The sequence below is a fragment of the Lissotriton vulgaris genome, chromosome 10 (assembly GCF_964263255.1).
Source record: "Lissotriton vulgaris chromosome 10, aLisVul1.2, whole genome shotgun sequence".
Classification (NCBI taxonomy): domain Eukaryota; kingdom Metazoa; phylum Chordata; class Amphibia; order Caudata; family Salamandridae; genus Lissotriton; species Lissotriton vulgaris.
Window position 1 is genome coordinate 235,601,806 of NC_141698.1, and position 23,598 is coordinate 235,625,403.

Sequence of the window (23,598 nt, forward strand, 5' to 3'; positions counted from 1 at the left end):
GGTGCCCAGATCGGTTCGTACGCTGATGACACCCAGCTCCTCTTCTCCTGTGAGAAACATTCTGACTTCAATGGAGAGAGTATCAGAAGTTGCCTTGGGGCAGTGTTTGATTGGTTCCAGCTTAACAGCCTTAAGTGCAACTCGGACAAATCCGAAGTGCTCTTTTTTGGCTGTCCTCCCGATCCTAGGTGGCAGTTGTGGTGGCCCGAGGCCATGTTTCCTCCCTCCGGCGCATCCTCTATGGCCAAGAATCTGGGAGTGAAGATAGACAACAACCTCCCCTTGAAGCCCCAGATCCTCGGCCTAGTCGGTAAATGCTTCGGCCTCCTTAAAATGCTTAGGAAATTTCTTCCTTTGCTTTCTCACGCTCACAGAAAAATCACTGTGCAGGCACTAATAGGCTCTCGTCTCGACTATGCTAACGTGCTCTATCTCGGACTTCCGGAATATCTTTTATTACGTCTGCAAATTGTTCAGAATTCTGCCGCGCGAGCTATCTTTGGCCTCCATCGGAGAGCCAGTGCAAGGGTTCTTTTGAAATCCCTTCATTGGATTCCTATTCGGAAACGCATTGTTTTCAAGGTGCTCATGATGGCTTTCAAAGCTCTTCACGGTATTGGCGCTGAATATATCAGTTGGTGTTCTACCAGCCATTTAGAGCGCTTAGGTCAGCTTCGCTGGCCTTGGCCATGGTGCCTGCTATCAGGCGAGCCTGTGTTGGAGGTCGTTCTTTCAGACGCCTGGCGCCACAATTGTGGAATGCCTTGCCGGTCTCTCTGAGGAAGAACGTCAACCTGTTAGCCTTTAGGAAAGAGCTTAAGTCCTGGCTTTTTGTTCAGTAGAGTCAGTTATCCTCCACCTGCCTGGTACCTCCTAGGGTTTGTAGCGCCGGGACACTCTTCGGAGTAGCTGAGCGCTATATAAAACACACAATAACATAGCATAATATAAAATAACCCACCATAATTTGCATACTGTTGTATTGAATAAACCTGCAGCCATATTTTCTCCAAACAAATAAGTTGTGTTGTGTATTTATTTATTTCTTCATGCCTTTTCCACTTGGGTGGGGATCATCTTGCGCCGATAATGGAACTATGGGTGGGTAGAGTTACTCCACCACTTCCTGGTCTTCTCTCCTGGTCTAAGCCGAAGTTCACCTCAAAAGTAATGACTGGGACGAGGACTAGGAACGTTGTATTATTGTGGTGGACTTTAATACCTCTCTGTTGCCAAACAGTGAAATGGAATGCCACGCAGAACAAGATTGTTTTGTAATAGTTGAATGAAGATTTATTCATAAAGAAGTGCCCACGACCTGCGATCAGAGAAACCTCAAAGCAAATGAGTAACGGTCACTCAAAGCTCCTGCATCACAAGCCCCGGTTCCAGGACATGGAACAAAGGATAAACCAATGAAAGAAGTAAGCCGCTATACAGAGAATCGAACGTAAACAACACGGTTCCAATAAAGTACTTAACGTATTCACAATATCCCCCTATAACAATTTTACAATAAGGTAAATATTACAGTCACAATACCACACAGACTTTCCGGTTTACACACTTCCTGCTCGCCAATTCTTCTAAGGTTTCAAAACTGCAGTTACTGCTGAGAAGCCAACCATAGACACCACACGTTCTCTTTCAATTACCGCGATGCCTCAAACGCCCACTGCCTAAAAATATAATCACCGAGACGTCTCATGATCAATTAGCTTTATCCCATCAGTCCAAGTACAACCGAGTCAAACTCCCCGCAGTTTGCCTTCTAGTCACGACGCGCAGGGAAAACTGTCCGTTCATTTGCTCTACCCTTGACTTGGGTATCTTGTTTTGAAACAGCAACAGTTCCGCCTTTACCCCGATCTCAATGAATGGGCACCATGCTGCCCCGCGCTTACGTCAATTTACACTCCCCGGACCCCGTAATCCAGTTTAGTGTTTTGCTCTGGCTTGGAATAACGCTATTTCCGTCCACCTAGCCCACAATACTCTATGGTCTGACGCGCCCGAATGGTGTCATCACCAAGAGCCGGCTACAGGAGTGGGTATGTGAAAGTGGCGCATGCGCAGTGAGAAACACCCGGCTGGATCAGCAGAGATGCAGAAATATGAGAAGCTGGAGAAAATCGGGGAGGGTGAGAACACATTGTCTACGAGGGGTGGTGCAATATGTTGCGATTGTGTAGTTGAATTATTATTTGTCTTCAGAGGTGTAACAATAAAGTATCCTGGGAGAAAGAGCATTCATGGTGATATCTTGGGGGGGGAGTTGGGCGTTTAACCTGTTCATGTATATGGCACTCTTTACTTGGTGCACCTTACACGGGCGCCAGCTGGTATGTCTGTTGATGTCCCGGTTCTCATTTTCGCTGTAGTCTGTTGATATTATAGTTCTAGCTGTATTCTAACCCCTACATAATCTGTTTTCTCTATATGAATGTTTCTTTTCCCTCTTTCCGTCCAGTCTTACATCTTCCAGTCACTGAAATACTTTTAAGTTCCATTTTGCTTCATTCCTAAAAGTCTTAAGTACTGCCCCCCGCCCTCAACCAGTACATCAAGCCGCTATCTCTTTCGTCCTCTTCTCACCTGACACACCACCCTCCTGTGACCTTTACGTCTAGGCTGCGCCTAACAAAGCCAGATAACAGATTTCGAGTATGTATAGGATCTCCCCTTGTTCACTCTACAAACACCAACGACCTTAAAATGCACTCCCTATGAACCAAATTTACTATGATAATCTCTTGCCAAGTATGCATAATTAACATTAGGGTTGATACTTTTTGAAAACTTTAATTTCTATGTTTTTTTCTAGAGAGCATCAATAAGCATGTTAGTAATAACCCAATCCTCACTCCAATTACAGCCATCATTGAGAGAGTTCAGAGGTGAATGGTATTTTACCCGCCAACCTGAGCAGTAATCGCCCACCAACAGTGTAAGCAAGGGTGGTCACATTCGGTGGGGTAACTATTGTCTAAGCAGTGGTATTCAAAACAAATAATAAGATAATAAAATAACACATTCTGCACTAAATACAACTTAAATACCGGGTGCAGTCAGCAGAGGTGGTGCTTAAAGCGTTAATTGCCTCTACATGGAGAGTGGAAACAATAGGGATGCTTAAGTAAAAGTGGGTGCAAGTTCCCGGGTGTCAAGGTGACAGCCCCAGGGTGGGTGGAGTAGGGGCTAAACACTTTCTGGGGTGCGGCTCCATGTAGTTTTCGCTTTCATAAAAAAGGAATAAACACACCAACATCGGACCTCTATATCGCACCTTACACTCGGTTCCAGATGGTAGTAATTTGGTGCACTTCAACACCAAAATCAGCAGTTGTGTGATATCACTTCAGAGCAGAGTAAAGTTCCAAATAAAGGTAGAGTGGTGTACCCACAAAGAAAGTCAGCGAATCTTCAAATATGTTGTTAGAAAAAAATTCTTTTATTTAATTGCAATTTTAAAATATATATGGTCCAGCAACCAAAAACATACAACCAACGCGTTTCATTCAGTATACATTGAACTTCATCAGTGCTTTATTAATCTTTTTCTGTAATATTTGCTACTCCTTAAGTTGGCATTAGTAATGTATATTAGACCATATGTGGTTTTCCATCCTTCAGTTATGAGTCCTGCACCACGATACGGATCTGGGTATTGTATGGGGAATACCAGTACCCCCTTCTTATTATTAGATTTTATGGAGCCTGCACGACTTGGCAAATAATTGAAGGATGAAAAGTCACATATGGTCTAATATACATTACTAATACCAACTTTAGGAGTACCAAATGAACTGATGAAGTTCAATTTATGCTGAACCAAACACGTTGGCTGTATGTTTTTGGTTGCTGGACCATATAATTTTAAAAGTGCAAAGTATATATTATAGTGCAATTAAATAAAGTGTTTTTTTCTTTCTAATAATATATTTGTAGATTCACAGACTTTCTTGTGGGTTCACCAATCCACCTTTATTTATTTCTTGATTTCATGCCTGCTTTCCAGGAGGAGGGGGTGTGCGTGGGGTCCACCATCTCAACAGCAGCCTGTGTAACATACCAAAACGTCATGCTCCTCTTCAAGAGTTCGACGCCTCACTCTCTTGAGTCCTACTGTAGGAGCATGTTCCTTGGCAACCTTCAAGCAGTCTTCTCTTTGCCTCTATTAAAGACCATGTTACAATGGACGTGCTCCGGTCGAAGTCCCACAGATTAAACCATATCTTTCCTACTCTCAGAACCACAAACCCCCCTCCACGCCCCTTTTACATGCGTACAGACACACTTTTCCTCACTCACTTTGCTTTCTCTTTTTCTCTCTGTCCCTCTGATCTATCTTCAGGGGTCTAGATTTGTAGAGGACTATCAAAATGACCTTTTTATATTTTAGGTACCTACGGGACCGTATTTAAGGCGAAGAACCGGGAAACACACGAGATAGTGGCCTTAAAGCGAGTGCGCCTGGATGACGACGATGAGGTGGGTGATGCCAAACTGTTTAAAGTACAAAGGAGGGGTGTGTATGAAGTAGTCTGTGACATGCCCAGCCAGAGCTTCTGGACCACATTAAAAAGGCTGAGAAGGGTCTAGTTGGGCTAAACAATATTGTGACTGTAATGTTGGGGGAACTAAACAAAGAAGCACATCCTTGGTCATTTTTTTTAATTGTAATTTATTTTGAGCATATTTGAATAGTTTGCTACTCTTCTGCGATGCATCGCACCCCTAGCCATTGACTTCCACCACTACGTTCTATTTAGTGATCCAGCGGTCGATAATTTTCCATAAACATAGGCCCATTTACACTACTTAACTGATCCCTTCACGCTGGGTGTCAGTGTGATGAAAGTTATACCCAACTTACCAAAGTTCATCACAGAACCTACATTTCCTCTAATATAACGTGAATAACTGTGCTGATAGACCTATTAGTCGATCGATTGATGACAATAATTATATACTCATCTAAACTATACAAATAATTACAGACTCAGTGTGTAAATTTTATAATTTAATCGTAAATAATGTGATGTAAATTATGCTCATCAAGGATTTGTAAAACAATGGAAACCAAGGATTATCACAGTGGTAATATATTTTCAATGTACAGAAACAAAACTCATAGCAAATAATGCATTGAAGGAGTGGATAGGCGATAAGAGAAAAGTTTCAGAGACAAAAATACATTTGCAAATGATTATGCAAATTTGAAGTGTCATCCATACTAACCCAAGTAAGAGTAGTGAGACCCCTCAAGAAGAATCGAGTGACAAAGATTAAGTCAGGAATCAGGATCAGGAAACAGTTAGGCCTCTATCTGGAAACAGCAAAGCAACGACAGCGACGATCTCCCGCTAGCCAGTCACCAGTCCACCCATAAACCACACCCACCAGGGCACCACAGTTATACCCTAAAACCTAAATGTCCAACCCACATTTGTTTCAGAGTTCATAAAATCTCCAGCTCTCATTGGTTAAGGACTGGGGTATCTCTGTCACACCACGCTCAGCGTGAACATTTTATTTACTATTTTATTGTTTTAGACTTTCTACATTACCACAGACCCTTCTCAGGAAACAACTCTGAATGCAATCATATCCCGTATTTCTACATGTTGCAAGTCTTTACGCTTCCATTGTTTGTTTCTGCCATCTTGTGAAGGAAGTCGTACGGTTCCTTTTATTTATCAGCTTTCTCTTTCCGCAACCTTGGCAGACACTCAGTACATCATGGAGGCCATTCTGTGCCTTTGCGTTCTCTCTCCTCATTCAGAGCTCAATTTTAATTCCTTTTATTTTTCCTTTCAGTAAAGTTAATCCCAAACTGGCATGCAGGAAAGTAGGCCCATACTCGTATTTTCTACAAGAATCAAACATAAACATTTATTATTTTCATGAAATATATAATTTCGAAGTGCACCATCCCAGCATTGCATTAACCCATGCACAACCTGTGTTATTCCTAGCAATGTATTATTAATGTGCACTCCCCCTAGAAGGAATACCTGACCTAGGAGAAGAGGATAGTAGATGGGGTATCCCTACCCTCTCTATCCCACCTATCAAGCGCTGGACTCGCAGTGCAATCCATCTAAATTCCCTCACATTGGAGTTTGGATTAAGAGCTGCCAATGGCCGCACTCGATCTGACCTGCTGGGTGCTCCCACATTCAACAGAGTTGGTCACTGTACACGGATTGACTATATTCTGCTGGATAGGGGCCTCTGGAGTCTTGTTAATGACATGGTTGTTACTACTACCATAGAGAGCGACCATAACCCACTCTCCTTATCCTTAAAAAATCCTTGGCCCATTGTAGTATTGCCAGTCCCACTAAGCTGTCCACAGGGGATTACTGTTTCCTCTTGTGGCAGGCGTCTAAAGTGGAGCAAGTTTATGTGTAACACCGACAAATTATCCACCATAGACGAAGTGGTTAAGGGCACGCAAGCCGAAATTGGCTCTATTGACCCAACTAAAGCAGCAGTCAAGGCCACCGCTATTTTTGAAGCTGCTATAAAAATTATAGGGGACCTCTTTTGGGTACAACTGTCCTCAGGGAAACAGAAATCTCTACCTAAACCTAAAGGCAAACACGACTGGTACTCAGTAACATGCAGGAAGGCTAAATCTCGCCTAATAGAGGCAGTCAAAGGGAAGTCCCCCCCATTGATTCAAATTGCCAGAAGAGATCATAAAAAGGCCCTGCAGGTAGCTAAAAGGGAGTGGGAGGATGCCTACTGGTTAACCCTTAAGGAAGCAAGTATGAAAAAAGATTCCAAATCCTTCTGGGACACCATAAGGGCACGAAACAGACCGGATAGTGACCTTGTAACCTGCAACATTTCGGGACAAGTATGGGAGGCTCACTTTTCCAAACTTTACTCCTGCCACAACGGCCTAAATGAAAAAGGGTCTGTTCAATCCTCTCCTCACACTAATTACATGTTTCTCCCTAGCGATCCTGACTTTACGCAGAAGGAAGTAGAATATGCTATAAACTCCATCCTTCCACAAAAAGCTGCTGGACCAGATGGCATCCCCGGGGACCTGCTAAAATCCGATAGTGTTAAATGGGGTAAACTTATCCACTCCCTCCTTCTTGCCATCTGTAGGGGCGCCCCCATTCCCGTGTCATGGAAGGGGGCGGAGGTGGTTCCCATCCACAAGAAAGGCCCAAGGGATGATCCGTCCAATTATAGGCCGATTAGCCTGCTAGATGTCAGCCAAAAAGTTGTCGGTAAAGTTATTTTACTCAGGATACTTAACTGGGTAGATGAAAACAAAATACTTACCGATTTCCAGGCCGGTTTTAGAGCAGGTACCGGAACGATAGAGCAGGCCTTCAGGCTTATGATGATTTACTGGAAGGTGGTAGTGATAGGCAAGGGCAGTCTCTATCTCGCATTCATCGATTTAAAGACTGCCTTTGACCTTGTCCCTAGGGACTTGTTATGGAAGGTTCTGGCCAACATGGGGCTGCCACAGTATCTACTATCCTTACTAGTCAGGCTCCATCAGGACAGCTTTGCCCAAATTAGGTGGGGTTCTGGAGGGGAGAAAACGGGCCGTATTCCGGTCGAGAGAGGGGTCCGCCAGGGATGTGTTCTGGCTCCCACCCTTTTCTCTTTGTACATTAATGGGGTGGTTGAGCACTTACTTAAATCTCCATCTGATGAACCGTCCCTGGCTGGGGTACGCATACCGACCCTCCTCTTCGCGGATGACACGCTCTTAATCTCTAAAACCCCAAAGGGACTACAGAAACTCCTGGACAATTTCCAATCATTTTGCACTGATCGGGGCCTGGTAATAAACACCAATAAAACAAAATACCTCGTCCTTAATCCCCCGAAACAGCAAGTGCGTCCCCCTATTTTAAACACCGAGCCCCTGGAAAGGGTGAAAGTATTTGATTACTTAGGGATACGCCTTTCAGACAAAATGGATTGGACCCCTCATTTGGACAAGATGCTGTTGAATCATAAAAGGATCACAGGTGCCCTATTGAGGGAGCAACGTTCCAGTTCGTTCAAACCAATAGGAACAGCCCTTGAGATCTATGCTGCCAAAGGTGTCAGCTCTGCTCTTTATGGAGCTGAACTTTGGGGCTCTGCATCTACCGAAGCTCTACAAAAATCTGAGAACAATTTCTGTAGACAAATAATGTCCCTCCCTCAAAGCACCCCACTTTTACCCTTATTTATGGACCTTGGCTGTACCCAGATCGGCGAAATCGCGAAATTTCGTCCTCTTTTATTATGGGCCCGTATTTGGCGGGTAGAGGAACTTAGTGCCTACGCCAGAGGTCTGGAAGAAATAATGGCATCACCACATTGGGCCAGAATCAAATGGCTAAAAGACATGAAAACTTCATTGTCCAACTTGGGCCTACTTGATTCCTGGTCAAGCAGAACCTCACCTCCAAAACAAATACTCAAAAAGCTTTATCGGGATTGGATTTGCTCCCAAAGGCATTCCAGCACATCCATTGGCAGACTTACAGAGGTTTTTTTGATGTTCAAAGACTGTCCTAGGCGAGAACCCTACCTAGACATAATCGGGAAACCATTTGCCCGGTCTTTGTATTTTAGATTTAGAACGGGTACTTTGCCACTGAATACTTTCACCAAAACCTGGAAATCCCGTACAGGCAAAGCTGACTTGTGTCCATCATGCTCAGCCCACCCAGAGACACTAGCCCATTTTTTATTTGTCTGCAAGGAATATGCTAACCCAAGAAGGGTGTGGCTGAAGAATCTATGCCGACAGCTGGGTACAAGGAGCCATGATGTGGCAATTAGGATACTTGTTTCGGACACCTATGTACCCTATGTCTGTGCCCTAGCCAAATTTTTATTTTGGGCTTGGGCTATTCGAGCCAGAAAGCTTAAAAACTCTGTTTAATTCCTTTTTTAAAGAATACTTATTCTAGCAATGTCTTACTTTTTGTTATTAACTGGATATGTGTTACCAATTTTATTAACTTGCTTTTATGATAATGAAATTTTATCGAAATAAAGCTTTTTGACTTTGACTATTAATGTGCACAAAAGCAGCATTAGTCATTATTTTTTCTTAAAGTCAAACAAAATGCGGCATAGTTTTCATGCATTAATACACGCATTAGTTTACGCATGCGCAAAAGCATATCCCCTTATTAAAGCATTGAATAAAAATATTTTCACAGCAGCAGGTTTTTATTTACGCCAAACCCTGCTCCATCAATCCCCCCTTTGATGGCGTTTTTGAGCCATCATAAAAATACCCAACAAGATTCAATTTGCCACTTATTTAAAATGCGGTACTCCTTTCTTGTTTTATCATTCTTCCATCTGAATCTTTCATGATCTCATAGTAGTTTCCTCTCATGTCCTCTAATTCTATCTCTTCCCCCTTCCTTTTTCTAGCTCCACATTTAAGATCTGTCTCTTTCTACAGTTACATTTGCAACATTTATAAATCATAAGAATCATTAATATCACTACAACTACTGAAGTGATAGGTGTTAATATTTTTCCTAATAGACTATTCCCAAAAGTAGAAAACCAATTTCCCACTGAGGGAAAACTCTTACCAAGTTTCTCCCAAACACTACAACTTTCAATTCAGTCAAATCTTCATGAAGTTTTGTAATATTTTTAATATACCCCTCAAGATTTGTACTCTTGTCAGGAATGTAAGTACAGCATTGTTGTATTTTAAACATGCTACAGACTCCACCTTCTTTTGCCAATAATTTATCAAGGGCAAGTGGATTTTGCAAAACCATTGATCTAATTGCAACCATTTCAGTATTAAATCATCAAGAACCCACCCAGCAGTGTCCGTTGATAAACGACCACCCACTGTAGACAATTTTCTAATTTTATGTGAATTCAGAATAACTCCAACTGAAGGTATCCGTGCTCCAAAAATATCCCCTATTATCTCAGAAGAACTCGCTTCTCTCTTATTACGTATTAATCCTTGTTTCATCTCATTAATCTGATTATTCTTATCTGTGTGATAAACCTTAGGAAAGACTATACCTAAATAACAACATCCATACCAACTTGCAGGTAACCTGTAATAAGTATTCTTACCACACAATCAATCGATCATTTGTAAAGCACACTATATATCCCCGAGTGTCTCAAGGCGATTGGGGGGGGGGGAACGGGGGCGGCGCGCTACTGATCGAACAGCCAGGTCTTGAGTATCCTCCTGAAGGTCAGCAGGTCTTGGGTCTGTCGTAGGCTCAATGGGAGGGTGTTCCATCTCTTGGCGGCGAGGTGGGAGAAGGCTCTCCCACCGGTGGTTGTTCTTCGGATGCGCGGTACGGTGGCGAGTGAGAGGTTGGCGGAGAGTAGCTGGCGGTTTGGGATGTAGAAGGAGAGCCGTCTTGAGGTAGGCTGGGCCGGTCTTGTGGAGTGTCTTGTGTGAGTGGGTGAGGAGCTTGAAGGATATCCTCTTGTTGACGGGGAGCCAGTGCAGGTTTCTCAGGTGGGGGTGATGTGGCCATGGCGTGGTACGTCGAGGATTAGTTGTGCCGAGGCGTTTTGGATGCGTTGTAGTCATTTGATGAGCTTGGTCGGGGCTCCCGCATAGAGGTTGTTTCTGTAGTCGAGTCTGCTGCTGACGAGGGCCTGGGTGACTTTCTTTCTTGTATCTGTCAGGATCCATCTATAGATCTTGCGGAGGGTGTTGAAGCAGGAGGAGGAGACGGCGTTGACTTGCTTGGTCATTGAGAGCGTTGAGTCGAGGATGATTCCCAGGTTGCGTGCATGGTCGTTGGTGTCGGGGCTGCCCCCAGTGCCGTAGGCCACCAGGAGTCATCCCAGGCTGAAGGGTTGGAGTCGAGGATGAGGACCTCTGTCTTGTCCGAGTTCAGCTTCAGATGGCTGGACTTCATCCAGTCGGCAACTGCCTTCATTCCTTCATGGAGGTTGGCTTTGGCGGTGATGGGGTCCTTGGTGAGGGAGAGGATCAGCTGAGTGTCGTTGGCGTAGGAGATTATGTTGAGGTCGTGCTGTCGGCCTACGTGTGCGAGCGGGGCCATGTAAATGTTGAACAGCGTCGGGCTGAGGGAGGATCCCTAGGGTACGCCGCAGATGATCTTGGAGGCTTTGGAACGGAATGGGGGGAGGCAGACGCTCTGGGTTCTGCCGTAGAGTAAAGAGGTGGTCTAATCCAGAGCCTTGTCTCGGCTGCCTGCGCGTGGAGGCGTGCGTGTAGTGTGCGGTGGCAGACGGTGTCGAAGGCGGCAGAGAGGTCTAGGAGGATGAGTGCTGCGGTCTCGCCCTTGTCCAGCAGGGTCCTGATGTCGTCTGTGGCGGCGATGAGGGCAGTCTCGGTGCTGTGTTTACTGCAGAACCCTGACTGGGAAGGGTCCAGATTTCTTTTTTCTTCGAGGTATCGGGTTAGCTGTCTGTTGACCTTTTTCTCGATGACCTTGGCCGGGAAGGGGAGCAGAGAGATGGGCCGGAAGTTCTTGAGGTCTGCCTTAGGTTTTTTGAGTAGGTCGTTGATCTCGGCGTGTTTCCAGATCTCTGGGAAGGTCGCGGTCTCGAGGGAGAGATGACGTTGCGCAGGTGGGGTCGATGGAGCTGCTTTGTTGAAGACGTGGTGCAGGAATGAGTCTGACGGAGACCCGGAGTGGATTGTGCGCATGGTCTTGATGGTGTCATCGATGCTCATGCTGGGCCAGGCTAGCAGGGGTTCATGGTCGATAGCGTGCCTGTTGTGTTGCTGTCTATTGGGGCTGCCTGGATGTTGAAGCTGTCGTGGATGTTTGCTATCTTGTGGTGGAAGAAGGTGGCGAGGGAGTCGCACAGGGCTTGCGACGGCGGGTTGGTGTTGGAGCTGGAGTTGGAGAGTTCCTTCATGATGTTGAAGAGGTCCTTGTTATTGTGTGCGTTGTTGTCGAAGTGGTCTTTGAAGGAGGTCCTCTTGGTTGCCCTGATGAGGTGGTGGTGGTTGCGGATGGCTTCCTTGTGTGCTGCGTGGCTGTCCGGAGTTTGTTCACTGTGCCATTTCTTCTCTAGTTTCCGTCAGGCTTGCTTGGAGCCTATGAGGTCAGGGGTGAACCAGCTGGCCCTCTTGCTGTTGTCTATGTGGGGGGGGGGGGGGTTCTTCAGCGGAGCAAGGGTGTTGGCGCAGTCCTCGATCCAGCGTCTGAGGCTGTGGGCAGTATCGTCGGTGTTGGAGTGTTCGGTGGGTGGGCTGAGAGCGAGGTTTGCGTGTAGTTGGTCTTTGGTGATTTTGCTCCAGCAGCGGCGGGGGATTTGTTGGGTGCGGTGGTGTGTGGTGTAGGCGAAGTGGATGCAGCGGTGGTCGGTCGAGAGGAGTTTGGTGGTGTGGCTGACGGAGACGTGCAAGCTTGAGGAGAAGACGGGGTCGAGCGTGTGGCCGGCGGAGTGGGTGGGCGTTGTGACGAGTTGCTTCAGTCCGAGGTTGGCGAGGTTATCGATCAGGGTTGTGGAGTTGTTGTCGTTGTTGTTCTCAAGGTGAAAGTTCAGGTCTCCGAGGAGGATGTAGTCGGTGGAGGTCAGGGCGTGCGTGCTTATGAAGTCGGCGATGGAGTCGGAGTACTGGGGACAGGGTCAGTGGGGTCGGTAGACGAGGATGCCTCTGAGGGTGGAGTTAGGGTCTGTGTGGGTCTGGAAATGCATGTGTTTGGTGTTGCTGAGCACGTCGTCGGTGCTAGTCGAGACCCTGATGCTGTTCTTGTGGACGATGGCGATTCCTCCTTCAACTCTGTTGGTGTGGTCTCTGTGGGTGATCTTGTAGCTGTCTGGGATGGCTATGGCGATGTTGGGTTCAGAGGAGTCGTTAAACCAGGTCTCTGTCAGGAAGGCGACGTCCGGGGATGTTGTGTCGAGCAGGTCCCAGAGCTCGACGGCATGCTTGCGTGCGGAGCGGGTGTTCAGTAGTATGCATCGGAGGTGGTTGGGGTCTTTCTTGGTGGGTGGTTCTTCGGCTCTGAGGCTGGTGTAGCTGCTGTTCCGGCAGTTGAAGGGGCCGTGTGTGCGTTTCGGGGCAGCCTTGAAGCAGGTGTGGCTCCGTCCGGAGTTGAGAGCGTGCAGAGTGCTGGCGTCGTAGTGGCGGCGGTTGTCATGGCGGGTGCGGGGGCTAGGGGTTCTGGCACTGGGCGCGTTCCAGGCGCGGACGGGCACATACGGGCTTGCCTTAGGCACGCCTTTGGCGCGACCCGCTGCGCGCGGCCGCGCAGCGGCTGGCATATATAGGGAGGAGGGAGGGAGGAGCAGCTGGGAGGCGGGGGCAGCGAATGGGCAGTGGTCAGTCAGGGGGGCAAGGCCGCAGGGGACGCAGCGGCGAGGACAGTGAGGAACAATGAAGGTAACAGAAGGAAAAAGGGGCACAAAATCGAGGGAAAAACGAGTGGCACAGAAGGCAAAAGGGCACAAAAAACGAGTGGAACAGAGGGCAGAAGGGCACAAAGAATGAGTGGAACAGAAGGCAAAAGAGGCACAAAAACAAGGGAAAAACGAGTGGCACAGAGGGCAGAAGTACAAAAAAAAACGAGTGGAACAGAGGGCAGAAGGGCACAAAAAACGAGTGGAACAGAAGGCAAAAGGGGCCCAAAAACGAGTGGCACAGAGGGCAGAAGGGCACAAAAAAACAAGTGGAACAGAGGGCAGAAGGGCACAAAAAACGAGTGGAACAGAAGGGAAAAGGGGCACAAAAGCAAGGGGAAAAACGAGTGGCACAGAAGGCCACAAAAAATGAGTGGAACAGAAGGTAAAAGGGGCACAAAAACGAGTGGCACAGAGGGCAGAAGGGTACAAAAAACGAGTGGAACAGAGGGCAGAAGGGCACAAAAACGAGTGGCGCAGAAGGGCACAAAAACGAGTGGAACAGAGGGCAAAAGAGGCACAAAAACTAGGGAAAAACGAGTGGCACATAAGGCAGACAGGCACAAAAAACGAGTGGAACAGAAGGCAAAAGGGGCACAAAAAGGAGGGACAAATGAGTGGCACAGAAGGGAAAAGGGGCACAGAAATACTGGAAAAACGAGTGGCACAGAGGCAAAATACAGAATATAGAAATACAGGGGCAGCTAAGAACAGAAGGCAGAACGGGCAGAGAGGCACGGGGGCAGCGAGGGGAACAGAAGAGAAAACCACGCAGAGACACAGGGCAGCGAGGGGTACAGAGGGAAAGACTGGGCAGAGAGAGCACAGGGACAGCGAGGGGAACAGAGGGAAGAAAAAGGGGCACGGACCACGTACAGGCAGTGGGGGAAAACAGACAACAGCAGTCACAGACACAACAATGAAAATACAGGCAATACAATAAAAGCAATAAAGCGGAGGATGACCAAACCTCCCTACGGCCTACCACTGGCCACCAGGGATGAGGCGAAGGTGGTAGCCTGTGGGTGGTGGAGGGCTTTGAACTTCCTCAGCAGCGGCAGATCGGGCAGGGAGACACAGGTGGTGCTGTACGGAGGGGGAGCATCCTACCTGGTAGGGTCAAGGGTCACATAATAAATTCCTGTGAAAACAGGATCAGTTCCTCCTTTCAATCCCCAAATTCCTTTTATCAAGAAAGTATGTTCACACTCACTGGAACCAATGAAGAAACTATTAAGTTTAGTCTTTGCTCCAAACACACACAGCTGTCCTCTATGTTGAAAATCTAGAGTCATGGCAGAGGTAAGTCTCTCCATTTTTATAATCGCCCTCTCTGAAAGCACATGCAGGTACATGAGACTTTTGCTCAGCAACTTTCTTTTTGAATTCTCGTCTTCTATCTTCCACTAAATTCATAAATTCTATTTCTTCATCTTGTCATTTTCAGGTTAAGTTTTTTTCTATGTGCATCTATTGTATCTATCGGTTTGTTACTAATGAAGAAATCACCCATGAATACTGCATAAGCAGGTCCATAAACGACTTTCAAATGTCTCCTAATAGGAATCTCTGAAAATATTAAATCTAAATTAGAATAGTAATATTCTAAACTTACCTCTCATAAAACAAACTGGTTAAAACTCTACAAGACAAACCATAGGTTAAAGGTAGGTGATGATATGTCACCCCCTCAGACAGACAATGGTAATTGCATGCACACATAACAATCTCTCGCATTCATTGTTTTAACATACTCGAACTGCAGTTTAGTAAAGACATTTAACGAGGAATCCTTAATTGATTTACTATGATGATGAATACTATCATCATCTATCTTTTCTATTTTAACCCCTTCGATGCTGATGACGAGCTCAGCTCGTCATCAGCTACGGCGCTCGTATGCTGATGACCAGCTGAGCTCGTCATGTAACGCAGGTTTTTGAAAAATCCAGCGCACAGCGGGAAAACCGCTAGCGCGCAGGTGGTTAATGTTTACATTTTCTCTAGTAACAGAATTCACTTTCAACATTATTAGTATTATTTTTAGGTCTCGCCTATCCCATTCCGCAAGGAATGGATAGGGGAGAATTATAGCAGGCAAAATAAGTTCTCAAACCATCAGCGGATTTCAAACAGTTCACGTGAACACAAGCACGCGCTTTTCCCCCACAGGTTTTTTTTTCACGAGCTTACAAGAGCTTTCATTCACTTTGTGCATGCTCCATTCAAGCTGCTCACTCCTCCCACCCTCTCCCTGTCCAGCGCACGCCTCTTGTTCATCACACCCCCTTCCTTTGTAGCACGACAACATTCAGCCGTGCACTCTTTCCAGTCATCCCATCTCCTGCCTTTCCAGCGCGCAAACAATCAGACCACTGTCTATGTCCCATTCAGCTGCACGTTCTTCCACTCCCCCCCTCCCTCTCTTGTGCGCTCTTAGCTCTCCATTTGTTCTCAAACCCCATTGACCGTGCAGGCAGCATCAGTGCAAGCTTCACCCACGTGCACTGCACATGCGTGGTGCAGGAAGCAACAGTGCAAGCTCCCCTCACATACTCAGTGCCACCTTCCCTCACATTCACAGAACAGACAGGGTGCCATCAGCAGCAGTGGAAGCTACCCTCACATACACAGAACAGGCAGAGTGCAGGCTGCAGCAATGCAAGCTTCTCTCACGTACACAGAGCAGGCAAGGTGAAGGCAGCAGCAGTGCAAGCTTCCCTCACGTACACAGAACAGGGATGGTGCGGGCGGTGTTTGAGCAAGCTTCCCTCACATACACAGAACAGGCACAGTGCAGGCAGCATCAGTGCAAACTTCCCTCACACAGAACAGGCACGGCATAAGCAACATCAGTGCAAGCTTCCTTCAGAAACACAGAACAGGCAGGGAATAAGCAACATCCGTGCAAGCTTCCTTCACAAAAAGAACATGCTGGGTGTGGCAGCATCCAAGCAAGATTCCCTCACGTACACAGAACAAGCATGGCATGCAAGCTTCCCTCACATACACAGAACAGGCATGATGCAAGCAGCATCAGTGCAAGCTTCCCTCGCATACACAGAACAGGCATGCACAATCAACATCAGTGCAAGCTTCCTTCACAAAAAGAACAGGCAGGGTGTGGCAGCATCATAGCAAGCTTCCCTCACGTAAACAGAACAAGCATGGCATGCAAGCTTCCCTCACATACACAGAACAGGCATGATGCAAGCAGCATCAGTGCAAGCTTCCCTCGCATACACAGAACAGGCATGCACAATCCTCATCAGTGCAAGCTTCTCTCACATACACAGAACAAGCATGGCATACAAGCTTCCCTCACATAGAACAGGCATGATGCAAGAAGCATCAGTGAAAGCTACCCTCACATACACAGGACAGGCAGAGTGCAGGCTGCAGCAGGCAAGCTTCTCTCACGTACACAAAGCAGGCAAGGTGAAGGCAGCAGCAGTGCAAGTTTCCCTCATGTACACAGAACAGGCACGGCACTGGCATCATCAGTGCTAGCTTCCCTCACGTACACCGAACAGGGATGGAGCGGGCGGTGTTTGAGCAAGCTTCCCTCACATACACAGAACAGGCACAGTGCGGGCAGCATCAGTGCAAACTTCCCTCACACAGAACAGGCACAGAATAAGCAACATCAGTGTAAGCTTCACTCACATGCTCAGAACAAGCACAGTACAGGAAGCAGCACTGCAAGCTTCACTCACATTCACAGAACAGGCGCAAAGTAGGCAGCATCAGTGCAAACTTCCCTCATACAGAACAGGCACGGCATAAGCAACATAAGTGCAAGCTTCCTTCACAAACACAGAACAGGCACCCAATAAGCAACATCAGTGCAAGCTTCCTTCACAAAAAAAACAAGCAGGGTGTTGCAGCATCCAGGCAAGCTTCCCTCACGTACACAGAACAAGCATGGCATGCAAGCTTCTCTCACATACACAGAACAGGCATCATGCAAGCAGCATCAGTGCAAGCTTCCCTCACATACACAAAACAAGCATGCACAATCAACATCAGTGCAAACACAGTTCAGGCAGCATCAGTGCAAGCTTCACCCACATGCACTCAACATGCATGGTGCAGGCAGCAGCAGTGCAAGCTTCCTTCACATACACAGAGCCATGCAATCTTCCTTCACATACACACAACAGGCACAGTGCAGGAAGCATCATTAATGCAAGCTTCCCACACATACACAGAATAGGCATAGTGCAGCCAGCATCACTGTAAGATTCCCTCACATACACAGAACAGACACAGTGCAGGCAGCAGAAGTCCACCTTCGCCCACATACAGAAACAGGCACAGCGCAGGCAGCAGCAGTGCAGGCTTCACTCACTTACACTGAAAAGGCTCACAACAGCAGCACTCATCACCTCTACAGCACCACTCAGAACCACCACAGCAGCACTGAACACCACACTAGCAGCACTCTGCAACACACCAGCATCACTCACCACTACCACAGCACCACTCACCATCACATCATCACTCAGCGCTACTACAACATCACTCAGCACAACTACATTATCATACAGCACCACCACATTTTCACTCATCACCACCACAGCACCACCACAGCACCACTCGGCACCACCACAGCACCACTCAGCATCACCACAGCATCACCACATCATCACTCAACGCTACACAAGCAGCATTCAGCACCACCACATTATAAATAAACACCATACACCACAACAGCATCACTCAGCACCACAACAGCAACAACAGTACAAAACTACAAAAAGTACAATAACTACAAAACTGAATCTGTTACAGTACATTAAATAAGTGCGAAAGAAATTAACACATAGCAATCAATACGAAAAGTATAACAATGTAAAAAAAATATTGCAAACCTAAAACACCACCAAAAACAAGGGCCAAAGCACAAGCACAAAATAACTCAGGAAATGTCACAACTAACATTCAAATAAACAAGTACCAAAATATCTTTTAATCAAAAACAACCTTAAAAATACACTAGCACCAAATCAACAAACAAACCGATACTAAAACAAATAATCTCACCTTTAATGAACACTACCCAAAAATATTAAATATTGTCAAAACAAAAAATAATAACTGACGATCGCAAGCTAAAAGGAAATAAAGTGCACCTAAAACTATAACGTTAGTGCAAACACAAAGGTACACCAAAATGTGTTTTTAAAAGTTGTTGCATAACGATAAGATCATATTTCATTACAACCCAAAAACATTAATAAACACATTCACTAAAATACACATTTATACACCTACATAAAAACAATGTGCATCAAATACTCCAGTACAATAAAAGGTAATGCCTTTACAATAATAAAAAAAGTACATACGCACAATAAATAACTGTCACAATATGTATAAAATACAATGCAAGCAATAAAATCAATATAATATACTTATAAAAACATACATTAAAACATAGCACATCAAAATATTCTATAAATAGACACAAAGTACATACCCAAAGTAAAAAAAAAAGGAATATGTAGGGAAAACGTGGCATACAAGCAATACATTAAAATATAAACATTTCTCCCAAAATATATACATAAGACATAAACATTAAAAACAATTACATACCTATATTCTAAGCACATACGCTAAACCAAATACAGTCGCGATATACAAAAATCGAAATAACATAAAAACAGTAATATACATTCGATAATTTGTACGCACAATCAATACTACATTTACAAAACTTCGAGAAAACTATTAAAATGGACACTTACCTGTCAAACGACGCAGCAACAGCACAGGAAGCACAACACGCCTTCCACGTCCGACGATTCTCGATGATCTGGGAAATCCCCAGGTAACGCACAACTATCGCAGCGCTACGTTTTTGACGTAGCGTTGCGATAGTTGTGCGTTACCTGGGAATTTCCCAGAAGACAACGTCAATCCAAAAACGAAAACGGAAGTAGCAGGAAAAAAAAAAACTAGAACGCTAACCTACAAAACGTAGGTAGCGTAAACGGGACGCATTGCGTCCGCCATTTAAAAAAAAACAAACAACAAAGGTAAGTATGTAAAAGCACTCAACACAACACTAACGCACACGCCACACACAAAATATTAAAACACACACAACACAAATAAACGCACATGTTAACATAGAAAAAAACATTACAACATACTAAAAAAACACTTACACACCATCACTTCAGCAAAAATACACATCACACACTAAACATAGCACCACTACAATACACATATACGGCGCCAGCACAGCATCAATCACCAACACCACAACACCACCACAGCACCACTCAACACCACAACAGCATCACTATACATCAGGAAAGCTCCGCCACAGCACAACTCTACAACACCACAGCATCACTCATCCCAACACCTGCACCACTCCGCCCGACCCTTGCACCACTCCGCCCGACCCTTGCACCACTCCGCCCGACCCTTGCACCACTCACCACCAGTGCAACTACTGTATCACACAGCGCAACCATGCATCACTCAGCGCGACCCCTGCATCACTCACCACCAGTGAAACCCCTGCATCACTCCCCAACAGTGCAACACCTGTATCACTCAGTACAACCACTTCATCACTATGCAGAATCCCAGCTTCAATAAGCACAACCCCTGCATCACGCAGCGCAACCCATGCATCACTCGGCGCAACCCCTGCATCACTCAGCGCAACTCCTGCATCACTCAGCGCAACCCCTGCATCACTCAGCGCAACCCCTGCATCACTCAGCGCAACCCCTGCATCACTCAGCACAACCCTGCATCACTCAGCGCAACCCCTGCATCACTCAGAGCAACCCTGCATCACTCAGCGCAACCCCTGCATCACTCAGCGCGACACCTGCATCACTCAGCGCGACACCTGCATCACTCAGCGCGACACCTGCATCACTCAGCGCGACACCTGCATCACTCAGCGCGACACCTGCATCACTCAGCGCGACACCTGCATCACTTAGCGCGACCCCTGCATCACTCAGCACGACACCAGCATCACTCTGCGCGACACCAGCATCACTCTGCGCAACACCAGCATCACTCTGCGCAACCCCTGTATCACTCACCACCAGTGCAACCCCTGTATCACTCAGCGCAACCCCTGCATCACTCAGCGCAACCCCTGCATCAAGAAGCACAACACCTGCATCACTCAGCGCGACACCTGCATCACTCAGCGTGACCTCTGCATCACTTAGCGCGACCCCTGCATCACTCAGCACGACACCTGCATCACTCTGCGCAACACCAGCATCACTCTGCGCAACACCAGCATCACTCTACGCAACACCAGCATCACTCTGCGCAACCCCTGTATCACTCACCACCAGTGCAACCCCTGTATCACTCAGCGCAACCCCTGCATCAAGAAGCACAACACCTGCATCAAGAAGCACAACACCTGCATCACTCAGCGCAATCACTGCATCACTCAGGTCAATCACTGCATCACTAAGCACAACACCTGCATCACTGTGCACGACCCCTGCATCACTCTGCGCAACCCCTGCATCACTCACCACCAGTGAAACCCCTGTATCACTCAGCGCAACCACTGCATCACTATGCACAATCCCAGCTTCCATAAGCCCAACCCCTGCATCACTCGGTGCAACCCCTGCATCACTGAGTGCAACCCCTGCATCACTCAGCGCGACCCCTGCATCACTCAGCGCGACCCCTGCATCACTCAGCGCGACCCCTGCATCACTCAGCGCGACCCCTGCATCACTCAGCGCGACCCCTGCATCACTCAGCGCGACCCCTGCATCACTCAGCGCGACCCCTGCATCACTCAGCGCGACCCCTGCATCACTCAGCGCGACCCCTGCATCACTCAGCGCGACCCCTGCATCACTCAGCGCGACCCCTGCATCATTCAGTGCGACACCTGCATCACTCACCGCGACACCTGCATCACTCACAGCGACACCTGCATCACTCACCGCGACACCTGCATCACTCACCGCGACACCTGCATCACTCACCGCGACACCTGCATCACTCACCGCGACACCTGCATCACTCACCGCGACACCTGCATCACTCACCGCGACACCTGCATCACTCAGTGCGACACCTGCATCACTCGGTGCGACACCTGCATCACTCGGTGCGACACCTGCATCACTCGGTGCGACACCTGCATCACTCGGTGCGACACCTGCATCACTCGGCGCGACACCTGCATCACTCGGCGCGACACCTGCATCACTCGGCGCGACACCTGCATCACTCGGCGCGACACCTGCATCACTCGGCGCGACACCTGCATCACTCGGCGCGACACCTGCATCACTCGGCGCGACACCTGCATCACTCGGCGCGACACCTGCATCACTCGGCGCGACACCTGCATCACTCGGCGCGACACCTGCATCACTCGGCGCGACACCTGCATCACTCGGCGCGACACCTGCATCACTCGGCGCGACACCTGCATCACTCGGCGCGACACCTGCATCACTCGGCGCGACACCTGCATCACTCGGCGCGACACCTGCATCACTCGGCGCGACACCTGCATCACTCGGCGCGACACCTGCATCACTCGGCGCGACACCTGCATCACTCGGCGCGACACCTGCATCACTCGGCGCGACACCTGCATCACTCGGCGCGACACCTGCATCACTCGGCGCGACACCTGCATCACTCGGCGCGACACCTGCATCACTCGGCGCGACACCTACATCACTCGGTACGACACCTACATCACTCAGTACGACACCTACATCACTCAGTACGACCCCTGCATCACTCAGCGCAACCCCTGCATCACTCAGTATGACCCCTGCATCACTCAGCGCAACCCCTGCATCACTCAGCGCAACCCCTGCATCACTCAGTATGACCCCTGCATCACTCAGCGCAACCCCTGCATCACTCAGCGCAACCCCTGCATCACTCCGCGCAACCCCTGCATCACTCAGCGCAACTCCAGCATCACTAAGCGCAACCCTGCATCACTCACCACCAGTGAAACCCCTGTATCACTCACCAACAGTGTAACCCCTGTATCACTCAGCGCAACCCCTGCATCACTCAGCGCAACCCCTGCATCACTCAGCGCAACCCCTGCATCACTCAGCACAACCCCTGCATCACTCAGCGCAACCCCTGCATCACTCAGCGCAACCCCTGCATCACTCAGCGCAACCCCTGCATCACTCAGCGCAACCCCTGCATCACTCAGCGCAACCCCTGCATCACTCAGCGCAACCCCTGCATCACTCAGCGCAACCCCTGCATCACTCAGCGCAACACCTGCATCACTGACCGCGACCCCTGCATTATGCACTGCAACCCCTGCATCACTCTGCGCAACCCCTGCATCACTCTGCGCAACACCAGCATCACTCTGCGCAACACCAGCATCACTGCGCAACACCAGCATCACTCTGCGCAACACCAGCATCACTCTGCGCAACACCAGCATCACTCTGCGCAACACCAGCATCACTCTGCGCAACACCAGCATCACTCTGCGCAACACCAGCATCACTCTGCGCAACACCTGCATCACTCTGCGCAACACCTGCATCACTCTGCGCAACCCCTGCATCACTAGAGTAGTGTAGCCCAACACTTAAAAGCCTTCTTTAACGCCTCTTTTTTAAACTTTTTATATCTTCATCAGCTTCAAATCTTCTGGAACTCTTGAAACAATCTTCATTGAATTTTTCACACATTTATTATTTACAGTTTCTTTTAAGGTGGTCTTAATTAGTATTTATCATTTTGATCAGTACCAGCTTCTTCTTTTCTTTCATTTGTGTTTTCAATCTCTTCCAACACCACATATGTCCATTTTGGAGCTGTGTATTTCTTACTTGGAATTCTTAATTTTTTGTTCTTTGAACTGATTCTTCTTCTGAGTCACTTTGTTCAGTTTGACTCGGTATTTAATTTATTTGTTCCGGCCTTTTCTTTTCTAGAGGGTATTTCAGTCTTTTCACTCCTTTTAGCCACACATCACCTTTTCTTGCTTTCTTAACTTTAACTGCTCTTCACCCTCGTTGTCAACTTTTCAAGCTCTTTTATTAAGTTATTTTCTTTGTTGTACTTGCTCTTGATTCTCTTCTTTCACCTTCTCCTCTTCTTTCTCAACAGCAGTCTTTTGAGACCCAGTAGCTGGTGCCCACTTTATTCGGCTTGTGCTTGGTTTTTCTTCACGTTCAGCTCTTTCAGAATCTGTAACACTAGATTCTATAT

The 23,598-nt window shown here is 47.4% G+C and overlaps 1 protein-coding gene across 1 annotated transcript in view; it reads left to right on the plus strand.

The window, feature by feature from the left end:
• Positions 1-2,049: 2,049 nt before the first annotated feature.
• The window catches only part of CDK5 (cyclin dependent kinase 5), a 617,240-nt gene continuing 595,691 nt past the window's right edge, over positions 2,050-23,598 (plus strand). Inside the window, exons 1-2 of the mRNA XM_086940921.1 lie at positions 2,050-2,141; positions 4,403-4,491. Of these exons, the coding sequence (XP_086797047.1) occupies positions 2,069-2,141; positions 4,403-4,491 (162 nt within the window). The 5' untranslated portion in view covers positions 2,050-2,068. The remainder of the gene's footprint in view (positions 2,142-4,402; positions 4,492-23,598) is intronic.